This window comes from Pelecanus crispus, chromosome 9 (assembly GCF_030463565.1).
Source record: "Pelecanus crispus isolate bPelCri1 chromosome 9, bPelCri1.pri, whole genome shotgun sequence".
NCBI lineage: Eukaryota > Metazoa > Chordata > Aves > Pelecaniformes > Pelecanidae > Pelecanus > Pelecanus crispus.
Genome location: NC_134651.1, coordinates 18,699,356 through 18,711,959, shown reverse-complemented (window position 1 = coordinate 18,711,959; position 12,604 = coordinate 18,699,356). Strand labels below are relative to the sequence as shown.

The 12,604-nt window shown below is 40.2% G+C and overlaps 1 protein-coding gene across 2 annotated transcripts; it reads left to right on the top strand.

Annotated features, from left to right (window-relative positions):
- The first annotated feature begins 676 nt into the window (after nucleotides 1-676).
- On the top strand, nucleotides 677-12,416 carry ZBTB38 (zinc finger and BTB domain containing 38). 2 transcript variants are annotated; one of them, XM_075716880.1, is made up of 2 exons: nucleotides 677-729; nucleotides 7,641-12,416. In XM_075716880.1, the coding sequence occupies exon 2, from the start codon at nucleotides 7,641-7,643 to the stop codon at nucleotides 11,214-11,216; it is 3,576 nt and encodes a 1,191-aa protein (XP_075572995.1). In that variant the 5' UTR covers nucleotides 677-729; the 3' UTR covers nucleotides 11,217-12,416. The 2 variants fall into 2 exon arrangements, with proteins under 2 accessions (XP_075572995.1, XP_075572994.1); XM_075716879.1 differs by having other exon boundaries at nucleotides 681-743.
- Nucleotides 12,417-12,604: the final 188 nt, after the last annotated feature.

Below are 12,604 nucleotides of genomic sequence, written 5' to 3'. Positions count from 1 at the left end.
ATTAATATAATCAGATAAGGAAAATAAGGTAAATGTGACTATACTTCAGTAACCAGATGTAATTTATTTCAGATTTTTTCAGGGCAATATTTCATCTCTCCTTTTTAGTGGGAAGTTGCAGAACTTCCGCACTATACGCACGGAGCCATGTACCTCCATAAATGCTTTCTCTTCCTTCACATGAGAAGGGCTTTGAAGGAGAGTAAGGCAATCAAAATCCTCTGTTAGGTTTAAGGGGAATTCTAAATGATGTGGACAAAACTGCATTGATGACCATGGAGCGAGGGGAACGCTGCATTTCCTCATCTTCCTAAATTTACGGTCCTTGCATATAAACAACTTGGCTGATACGCTAAATATCCCAGCTGGCTGCGTTAATTAAGCACAAAGCATTTGCTGTAAAATGGACACACGAAAAATAACGTCGCAGTCAGGGAACGACGAAAGGAAGCCGGGGCGCTGGAAGCAGCCCGTGTTTCACAAGCCACAGGCAAATCTGATTACCAGGGATTATCAGAGCAAAATGGCGGCTGCGCCGTCCTGCCGCCGTCAGCGGGCCTCGCGCTGCGGCGCGGCTGGCGGGCGCCGCGGGCCACGCGCCGCCGGGAAGATGGCACCTGTCACGTCAGCCCGCGCCCGCGCACCCGGCGCGCCCTCCCGCTGAGCTCCTGCCGCTTGCGTCTGCCTCCCTGCTAGAGAAAACCCCAAAGACATGGGTTTAATCGCCAGGTAGCTCAAAAACAGTGAGTTATGCTACGTTCGAGCGTAAAATTGCGTAAGCGTTTCTGTTACTGCGAGGAGAAATCGTATTGCAGGTTAATACGCGTTGCTTCCTCGGCTAGAGATTTAATTTAGTCCGGAGTACAGTTATTACCCATAAACAGGAAGTGCCTTCAAGTTATCTGCAGCTGACGGGTTGCCAAATGTTTGATGTCTCAAGAGTCTCCGCGTTAAGACAGGCAAATACAGACTGACGTTAGCGTGCCGCATCAGGAGCTTGTATTGTGTGTAATTCGTGCAGGATTACGAGACAATCGCGTTTGAACGCCGCGGTAGCAGTTCACATTTAATGTAGTTGTAAAAGCCTTTATTTCGTATCTTGCTTTAATTAGAAAAGGGGACGGGGCTTCTACTGCGCGCGTCCAGCTCCACCGTGTGGGCGACCGGGCGAGCCGCCGCCCGCCTGCTCCTCGGGGAGGGTTAATTAAAAGTGCCCGGTTAATGAAAAGTTTCAGCAAGGACGTGGACAAAAGGATGAAACCTTTTGATATCGGAAAGAACCGGACATGCAGCGGGAGATCTATTTTTTTTGAAATTATTTTTAGAGCCAGATCAGTTACAGAGTGCCCTGTTGGAGAGACGGGGCTTGCTCTGGTTTTCCATAAGCCTGCTCTGAGCACTGATAAGGTTTTAAAGGCTTTTTTCCATGCGATGAGAAATGATCATAGAAAGTGTAAAGTAGGAAGTGAGAGAACGAGTTAGGGATGCTAATAATAGGAGAGAATTACAACTCTGAAAGAATGGTTCATCTGGTGGCTTCAGAGATCTGCTAATACTAACACAATATTCTCGTGCTAAATTCCACCCCCCCACACCCAGCTGTCTGAATTAAAAGCTAGAGGAAACAGTGCAAGGCTGGAAAAAATGATTTAAAGTCTATAATGCTTATGAGGCTCTAACAAATAGAAAAGGTAAGTATTCTATATTAATAGGGAAGGATGCAAGCAGCGAGAGTCTAAAAGAGAAAAAATATAGAAATAATGTCTAGCTATGTAGACCGGAGCACTAAGCTACATGCCACTGCAAGCTAGTAAACATAATTAGACATCATTAAAACTTCCCTGCGTGCCTGAGTTTGGAAGGAGACTGATGGGACCCTGGTCAAGGCAGCCCTGGGTAGCCATACAGCCCAGATGGGATTGGTGAAGTGATTCCATAAAAAACCGAGCTACCGTCATAAAAGTGATGGTTGGACAGTAGGTTTCCAGGTGGACAAGGATCAGGATAGTAGAGCTGGGGGGGATGTGGCGTGTCTGTACTTGGGTTTGTTTGGTTTTTGCTTTGTTTGTTCATGATGCCTAGCCCTATTTTTGCTCTAGAACAAAATAGTGCCCTTTGGGAGAGTTAGATACAGATGAATGTTCCTTCTCAGTTGGGGAAACACGCCGGAAACAAAACAGAGATAGCCTTCAAAGTATGTTAATAGAGTGGAATGGAACTGAGCATGAGTGAACATGTTTCCATAGTGTCATGTTGATAAGTACCAGAAAACACTAGCATCTTTAAAATCCCAGCAGGAATGCGTAGAATAAGAAAACAGAGAGAGAACTGTTATTACAGTTTATCAAGTATCTTGCTGGGGTTTTTTTTTATTTTGCCTGGGTACTAGCAACTGGCCCTAATGGGTTTTCTTTGTTGTTGTTGTTGATGCCACTAGCTTGTCTTTCAAATTGAGGCAACCAAAGTGGAATAAAATAATCTCTTCCCATATGTAATGGGGTACACTTGCCTGGCAGTGGATTTCAAAAGTTTAGCAAAAGTTAAAAACAATATTCCTATATTGCGGCAGTTCTTCTTTGGTAGTAAAAAATTTTGTATTCGTTATATTTTGTATTCATCAGCCAGTAAAACTTCCTGTGATCTCTTTGTTTACTTCAAAGTAATACTAAACAGTAGCTTCTTCCCTCTGCAGCGTCCATGTAGAGCTGGCTGCTCTAGTATTCATAATTAGCAGTGTCATCTGTGAGGTATAAGTAGTCAAATTTGTGTTTGGATGCATCAATCTCTGATCTTTCCATTAACTTCTAATATTTTCACTTCTCACTGTTGTCCTGGAGTGGTATTCTGTTAATGTCAGAAGAAGTAACATTATAGTTTAATCAACCTGCTGACTGTTACACTTAAGTTTCAGATTAATATTTAAATCTTATTTCTCAAAGTGATTCAACAACTTCCAATGACAGGTTAAGTCTGTTATTGTTTTCACGGAAGATCTGCAAATAGTAAGGTAACTCCCAATCAAAAATTCTCCTGTTCAGAAGCTAAAGTTATCTATAGGTGCACCAAAGACTATTAAGGTATACTACAAAGGTATCATTCAGATTCCTAAGAAACTATTTATGTCTGGATTGAGAGTAAAAAGTATCAAAATAACACACATATTTGTGTCAAAAAAAGGATGGCTTAGTAGGCTGAAGAGTTTTGTTGGCCTTTCATAGGTCAAATGATATTTACATGTGTTTTGGGCAACATTTATAAATAATACTTGAATTTCTTCCATAATTCTATAATAAAAATCATACAGAAGAATAGTAACATTCTAAATGGACTTTCCAGTGTTTTAATCGAAAATATTTAATAATAATACTACATCTGAAAAGTTTGATCTTTGTGTATCTTGGTTTCTGTGTATCTTAGAACATCCTTGGAAACTGAAGAGCAGGTTTTCCTTTTGCAGTATGAACTGCAAATGGAATGTAAAATATTTCTAAAATACTCCATTTATGTGTGTGCTAGGTAGAGCATTCAGATTTTATAGCATTTCAGAAACATTTTTCACAAATGCAAGAAGCAAGACAGGCAAAATAAAAGGCAGTAAAGAATCATTACACACATGAATACATGGGCTATTTGGGGAATGCATAGGTTGAGACAGAGAAGCAAGAAGTGTTGGCTCTGAAAATCAGTTTCCTCTGGAATTTTTCTGTGTAATTTTCCAGTGAGATATATAGCAGATAGTTTAGCACACAGCAAAAAAATTCAGTGTAGCAAACTATAGTTTCTGCTATCTACACAAGGAATCTAGTTTGGTGTTTTACTGAGCATACCAAATATCCAGGACTACAAAAACTGGCAATCTATGTACATGCAAGCAGAAATTGAAAATATTCACTTTTCTCCTTAGGAGGATAGATTTTGAAATAGCTAGTTGAATAATAAGACTTCTACTAAAACCAATTGGGTTTGTAGGCCTTGCTTATAATTGCCTCTTAGTATAGAAGTAGCAGTCTGATATATTTAGCAAACAGTATGTCAGATGATGTGTCTTTGGACTAAAACCAGCTGTTTCCAGTAAAGAAACAGAAAAAACACAGGCAAGTTCCTATGGGGCAGGTCACTGGGAGGTAGAGTTGACATAATTTATTTCCTATACTCAGGAAATAACTCTCTCAATAGCTCCTGTTGTGAAATGTTTTTGATGTCTGACAGTTGGTTTCTAATACCACATCACATGAGCAAGTCAGATGTAATCTCAGACATTGTCAATGAGAAAAAAGAATCAATTATGGGATAGTGGCTGCTTGTTTGAAGAAAAGTGTTCTTGTCAGTATTCTTTCTGTAGAAGACTCAATATGCAGTTGGCGGCCGGTCACGAGCGGTGTTCCCCAGGGCTCTGTTTTGGGGCCAGTCTTGTTTAACATCTTTATCAACGATCCAGATGAGGGGATTGAGTGCGCCCTCAGTAAGTCTGCAGATGACACCAAACTGGGTGGGAGTGTCAATCAGCTCGAGGGTAGGATGGCCCTGCAGAGGGACCTGGACAGGCTGGACCGATGGGCCAAGGCCAACTGTATGAGGTTCACCAAGGCCAAGTGCCAGGTCTTGCGCTTTGGTCACAACTCCATGCAGCACTACAAGCTTGGGGAAGAGTGGCTGGAAAGCTGCCTGGCCAAAAAGGACCTGGGGGTGTTGGTCGACAGCCAGCTGAACATGAGCCAGCAGTGTGCCCAGGTGGCCAAGAAGGCCAACAGCATCCTGGCTTGTATCAGGAATAGTGTGGCCAGCAGGAGCAGGGAGGTGATTGTCCCCCTGTACTCGGCGCTGGTGAGGCCGCACCTGGAATACTGTGTCCAGTTTTGGGCCCCTCAATACAAGAAGGACATTGAGGTGCTGGAGCGTGTTCAGAGAAGGGCAACAAAGCTGGTGAAGGGTCTGGAGCACAGGCCTTATGAGGAGCGGCTGAGGGAACTGGGGTTGTTTACCCTGGAGAAGAGGAGGCTGAGGGGAGACCTTATCGCTCTCTACAACTACCTGAAAGGAGGTTGTAGGGAGGTGGGTGTTGGTCTCTTCTCCCAAGTAGTTAGCGATAGGACAAGAGGAAATGGGCTCAAGCTGCGCCAGGGGAGGTTTAGACTGGAAATTAGGAGAAATTTCTTCATGGAAAGGGTGGTCAAGCATTGGAACAGGCTGCCCAGAGAGGTGGTGGAGTCCCCATCCCTGGAAGTGTTCAAAAAACAGGTAGACGTGGCACTTTGGGACATGGTTTAGTCTAGTCTACCCTTGATTGGTTTAGTGTGGACTTGGTAGTGTAGGTTAATGGTTGGACTGGATGATCTTAAAGGTCTTTTCCAACCTAAACGATTCTATGATTCTATGCTAGAAACTATCTACAATTATATATGGGTTTTCAGATACCAAACCAAAGCAGATAACCATACCTAACTTCTGTGAATTTCCAGTTATCATTCCAAATGAATAAATATCTCTTACTTTAAGCCAAATAAGTGTAATAAACAAACACATGATAAACTATGACTTTAAGATTTAAAGGCACAAAACAATGCATTTAGATTTACAGCTGCTGTGAGTGACCAGATAATCAAAATAATGCACATCCACATTTCTATCACAGTTATACTGATGAATCCATTTCTTGACATCCATGGCATATGTAAGCATCAGACATATTTTTTGTGAATCACAATTTTGATTTTTCTGAATTCAGTGCATTGAAAATTCTCGCCCATTAGAAGTTTTGGCCATTTGCATATACAATACCTTCCTGATAGAAACAGTGGCCATGCTGCAAAGTACAAATTTTACTTCCAAGTTGCATCCACAATGTACCAAATTATGATCTTTTTCATAGTATATTGTGTTTGTCTTCACAGTAAGGTTGTCATTGGTTTTTGTGTAATTTGATTTGCAGTGAAGTAGTTGGTGGATTTGTGATAAAGTGTCCAAAGTGTAACTAGATTAGCTAGAGCAAGGGTATGTCCCATATTACTTACTTTGTGGTAAAGACCCTGTTTTCAAGAAAGGATTACTGTCAAATAGCTTGGGTAAGAGAGCCAATGTGTTCTAAATGGCCATTGCTGTTTGCTTAGTGAATATGGGTCAAACCTTTATTTCACCATTTGGATCAAATTGGCATTTTTAATGCAAACTGTTTGAGGGTAAACGTCATCATAAAGATTTGCAAGCTTAACATTTAAGTTTCGAGCAGTAGATGGAATGTTTAGAAGGTATTCCTAACTTACTAGAGCACTACAGCATGGTACTATTTTAACCTATCTTACAAAATTTCTGTAAGTTGGTCATTTTCTTTAAGGTGCATTTTGATTCCACAGGTTGAAAGAAAAGGGTCTTAGTGATTGGTAAGTGCCAGTAGGACAACTATTTCTTCATGACTTGAAGACAGAAATGGGCAGTAGTAGTTGAAAACACTACTCCGAGATGGAAAAAAAGGAACAAACCTCATTGTATGGTACAGATCTGACTTTGAACAAAACAAAAAAATCATCTGGTTATATCAGAGATTTTCTCCAGATACATGCTGTCAAATTCATAAAATTTTTCAGTCTATTTTTCATTCATATTTTGCATCTTTTATCTCAATTAAATAAATCAGCATATTCACACAGTAACAGCCTGGCTTATCTAAACATTTTTTGTCAGCATTAAACCTCATTATTATAAACTGGCAGTTATTTAACGGTATTTACTATTGCAATTAAATCTTATTATTTGGTAGAAATTAAGAACAGACTCGAATTATAAAGTGTGAACACTGTAATTCTAAACTATAACTGAAGAAAAAAACATTCTATTACTCTCTACTTGTTTTACTCACTGAATTTATAAATTCAGTTACTTATAAATTTTCAGTCGTTTTAAAGTAAGTGTAAACTATCTAATAAAATTTAATCACTATTGGAAAAAATAATATTCTGTTTACATAAATAGTGTTACAGGTACTCCGCTGTTGTTTACAAAATTGTGTTGCTTGTGCATTCATTTGTTTATAAAGCCTTATCCTGCAACTGAAATTTTATTGCATGGGATCTCTGATCCCTGTTTTAAATATCAGCTCAATAAGGGGATCGAATGCAGTTGTGTTGTAAAGTCATTGTCTGACAAGCAGCCCCAGAAAACAAAGTCCTCAGTATCCACAGAACCACAGCAATTCAGCCTTCCCCATAACATCTACCAAATACCTCAACCACGTGCTGGGGGAATTACCTCAAGGGTTCAGTGCGTCATTCAGTGTGAACCTGAGCAGATGCACCCACTGGCACAACAGAAGGCTGGTGGCTGCGGTCCCCAGTGAAAGGCACGGGGTGGGCAACAGACCCCTGCGGGGACAGAGAAGATCCTCTGCCTCCTGCTGAGGAGCTGCTGGTGTTCCTGCATCCTTGATCTGTATGTACATGGATTACCTTCAGTATTGTTGGCGCGAGTGAACCTAAGATGACTTCAACCTGAAATGCTATGACAAAATTTTACTCTTTCTTAAAATGGAAAAGTTAATAAATAAAAAATATATAAAATAAATATAGAACTATAAACTTGATCTGTAACTGAAATGGATAAAAAATGCCTTCTAAATATATTTACATTCTTTTTTTTTTTTCTTGTAGATGACAGTCATGTCCCATTCAAAGGATCTCAAGGACGACTTCCACAGTGACACTGTACTTTCTATTTTAAATGAACAGCGCATTCGGGGTATTTTATGTGATGTCACCATAATTGTGGAAGATACCAAATTTAAAGCCCATAGTAATGTGCTGGCAGCTTCAAGCCTTTACTTTAAAAACATTTTTTGGAGTCGTACTATCTGTATTTCAGGTCATGTACTGGAGTTAGATGATCTCAAAGCTGAAGTGTTTACAGAAATACTGAATTACATCTACAGTTCCACAGTAGTTGTTAAGAGGCAGGAGACTGTAACGGACCTTGCAGCTGCAGGGAAGAAACTGGGAATATCATTTCTAGAAGATCTTACAGATGTTAATTTTTCAAGTTCTCCCTGCCCCTATGCATACTGTATTAATGAAAAAGGCACTGTCAAGGAGGAAAAACATGAAAAGAGACATGAAGACTCCGCTGTGACAAATGGACCACGAATTACAAATGCCTTCTCAATTTTTGAAACCGAGAACACTTTGTTTTCTCCACTTGATTTGAGGGCAAGCTTTAAAAAGGTATCTGAGACAATACAAGCACCCATCAGCCTCGATAGGAGCGATGTCTGCAAAGATGCTGAGCCAGCCAGTACACTGGCCGAACATTCCTATGCAGTTTCTTCTGGGGGAGATACTTTTCAAGGAACAGCTTTTCTTGAACAGGACAGCAGCCCTTCATACAAGATGGGTGAAGACCACTATGAAAATCTCCAAGCCACACCACTCATTCAGCCAGGAAAACAAGCATGTAGTACTCCTAAGACAGCCTTTAAGCCCCAGGGTCCTGGTTTGGCTATAGCAAAAGTACCGACCTCTACAGTAACCACTACAGAAGCCCAGCATGAAGCAGTTACTGATCAGACAATTATTTCCTTTCCAAAACCTCAGAATAAAGCAGGAGATTTCCATTTACCCAGAGAAGAGGAAAACAATTCTGCTAATGTCTCTGGATCCGCGGCAACTGTTGTTCCACCTGTTTACAACTGTAACTGTTGTGCAAAATCATTCAATGACAGGGTGTTACTCAGTACTCATCTTCAGCTCCATTCAGAGCATCAGGAAACTTTCATATGCAAATACTGCAGCAAACAGTTTGCAAATCTAAATATACTGGAAAGTCATGAACAAGTCTGCATGAGATCAAGTAGCTTACCAGTTCACAATGGAAATGAACAAAATTTTGCAGATAACTATACTGCTACGGATGGAAGGAATGGAAGTTCATATGCAAATGCAGAGCCTCTATTGTCTGAAAACAGCATTGCTGATTATTCTAATGCAAACTGCACTTTACCAGAAACAGATCATTTGGTTAAAGTTGTTGATGGGCAGATATTATATACGTGCATCGTTTGCAAGCGTAGTTATGTAACATTGTCTAGCCTTCGAAGACATGCAAATGTGCATTCATGGAGAAGAACATATCCTTGTCACTACTGCAATAAAGTATTCGCATTAGCTGAGTATCGCACCAGACATGAGATCTGGCACACTGGAGAAAGACGGTATCAGTGCATTTTCTGTTTGGAGACTTTTATGACTTACTACATACTAAAAAATCATCAGAAGTCTTTCCATGCAATTGACCATCGTCTCTCAGTAAATAAAAAGACAGCCAACGGAGGCTTAAAACCAAGTATGTACCCATACAAACTTTATCGACTTTTACCTATGAAATGCAGGCGACTACCTTATAAGTCCTACCGAAACTCTTCATATGAAAATGTTCAAACAAGTAGCCAAGTTAACGAAGCTGCTTCTACTAACTGTTTCATTCCAAGTTCTCTTAGCTCTGAGCTACCACCGCTGAATTTTCAAAGTAGTATAATAGCAAACAACAGAACTCTTACCTTGGATACATCTTCATGTAATGATACAGCAGCTTCCACGAATACTCAGAATTCTTCCTCTTGGGGAGTAGGTATCTTGAATTCTGACCTGCAAAGGGACTTTTTCACAGCCGAAAAAAGAGTTTCCACTGCTGCAAATGACTCTGGTTCTCAGGAATGTGATTCCTCAGTTGTGTCTTTAACTAATGTGAACGAAAATTCAACCTCTGTTATCAGTTACAGCAGTTCTGCACCCTCTGTTATAATGCACAGTAGCAGAGTTTCATCAGTAATAATGCACAGTAAAACAGTCACTTCTGTAGAAAACAGTAAGACAGAATCTTCAAATAATCTACCTAGTCAGTCTGTAAGTGATGATTGTAAATATGGGTCAGATAATTATGGGAAGTGCATTACAAAATCAAAAACTATTAAGGAGAAAAAGAAAACGCTGCTGTACAACAGAGCAGAAGCAACTGAGGATACGCAGCATGTCACAGGATCTGGAGGTTCATCTAGCAAAACAACAAATACTGTCCAAGAATCAAGTAAAACTGAAACGTATATTGCAAAGCCTGCCTTACCCGGAACATCTACTGACAGCAATGTTGCGCCTCTTTGTCAAATAACAGTAAAAATTGGTAATGAGGCTATTGTAAAAAGACATATATTAGGATCTAAGCTGTTTTGTAAAAGGGGCCGAAAATCTAAACACGAGTCCAAACAGGACAATCTAACTGAGGAATCAGAAATAGAGATAAAAGAAAGAAGCCCATCTAGGCTCTATAGCACAGAATGCCTGGAGCTCACAGAAATGTGTGATGATGTAAGTGACCAGGACTCCAGTGATAAACCCTGGAGACCCTATTATAATTATAAACCAAAAAAGAAATCCAAACAGCTAAGAAAAATGAAAAAGACCAAATGGAGGAAAAAGCACGGAAGCAAGAACACCATTATGGAAAGCCATAACACATGCAGTCGAGAGTATGCGCTCAGGAATGCTCCTGAGGAAAAGGCTGTCAGTCAAGAAGAGAACGCAGAAATGCCTAATCTTCATTGTGAGCTCTGTGAAAGAGATCAATCTTCCACTGCAGAAATTCAAGAACACGTACACTGGCATGTAGCTACTTCAAAGCCTTATATTTGTGAATTATGCCAAAAACAGTTTCAAAGTCCATCCACTTTAAAAATGCATATGAGGTGTCACACTGGGGAAAAGCCCTACACTTGCAAAACCTGTGGTAAATGTTTCTCAATTCCTGGAAATCTACAGAAACACGAACGTATTCACCTGGGTGTCAAAGACTTTGTCTGCCAATACTGTAATAAGGCATTCACTTTAAATGAAACACTCAAAATACATGAAAGAATTCATACTGGAGAAAAACGCTATCACTGTCAATTCTGCTTTCAGAGCTTCTTATATCTTTCTACTAAAAGGAACCATGAGCAAAGACATGTACGTGAGCATAATGGAAAAGGATATGCATGCTTTCAGTGCCCCAAAATTTGCAAGACAGCAGCTGCTCTGGGTATGCACCAGAAGAAACATCTATTCAAAAGCCCAGGTCCACAAGATAGAAAAGAACAGTTTTGCAATGAAAGCACTAAACTTCTGGAAAATCCACATTTCCTTGGCTCAGAAGGAAGTGAAGTAAAAAATATACAAAATGTAACTCCAGAAGTTATACTCTGAGTGACAGTTGTGCGAGAGAGAGGAAAAATGCAAAACTATGTATTGGAGAAAATACAGATGCATTGAATGGGGAAACGTCTCTACTCAAATGAGTATCATTTACTAAGATCAAATTTCTTCATCTAAACGTGTCAATATATGCAAAAGAGGGAAAAATAACTCAGAAAAGAAAAACTAGTATTTGCAATAATACAAACTTAATGTGAAAGACCCAAAATACTTTTGCCACAATAGACTTCTAACATATAGAGAGAGAGAATGAAAAAAAAGAAAAAAATATGACCAACCAAAACCCTTCTACTTAGCATTACAGGAAACTAGTCACCGAACTATTTTACAGTGCTGTTTTTAAGTCAGAAGCATTCTAGGCAAAATAAATAGGTAGGTTCACAGTGTACTCTGTAGAAGGAATTTTTGCTGCAGAAATGATATATTGCATTTTTTAACAGTAATGTGTTTATAAACAAAATAATTGTAATTTAGTGTATTCTAAAGTGAAGGTGGGAAATGTTTCATGAACTTGGGTATTGCTGAAGTACAGTTGAGTTCTGGCGTGCTTTTCTGTAACAACATTTACAAACATACTCAGTAGTTTAAACCTCTTTTCATGTTCAGTTTTGTAGTTACCATAATAACCGTTAAGTCTGAGTGCTTGTGTGGAAAGTATTCCAGATTTATGATGTCTCTGAGACACTTAATAAAGATTCAGTGGAACTCACGATAGCTAGTCTTCCAAACTGCATAAATCCCGATGTCAGTGGCCTGGTAGAGCTATTCAGGTGCATTTGTCTAAAGAAAATTGTCCTCTTGAAACAGCCTAGCTTGAAGAAATCCTGTATATAAACGTCCACCTCCTGGTGGGTGTGCAACTCCCGTCTTTCAGAAAGAACTGTTCTTCTCAGCAGAAGAAGAGGAGATTTAGACAGAGTCTTCCTCCTCATCCTGGAATAATGCCTGGACAACAAACAACAGAGCAGCTCCCCATAAATACTTTGATTTTGGGAGGAGTAGGTAAATACTGAGATTCTTGCTGCCATATATATCCCTGAGGCAGTCCCTACAGTATGAACAGGGATAGGGCCTGTTTGTGGGGTTCCCTGTCATCCCCATGCCTTAAATACAATATCTAACCTTTGTACATCCCGTCTCAGTGATCCCCCTAACCAAGCCAGCATCTCGCCCCAGGCACGCTTCGTCGCAGTGTCCCTTGGCCCGTCGCGGTGGGCCCAGAGCAGAGAGGTGGCTGGAGCGGGTTGCTGGAGGAAGAAGTGTTGGCCTTTCTGCCTCCCTCATCCTGCCACACTGAAAGGTTATGGTGAGCCTTACGGCTTCACAGGTTGCTCAGAATTGGGAGAATAGGCTTCTGAAAGACATCACCAAAATATTAC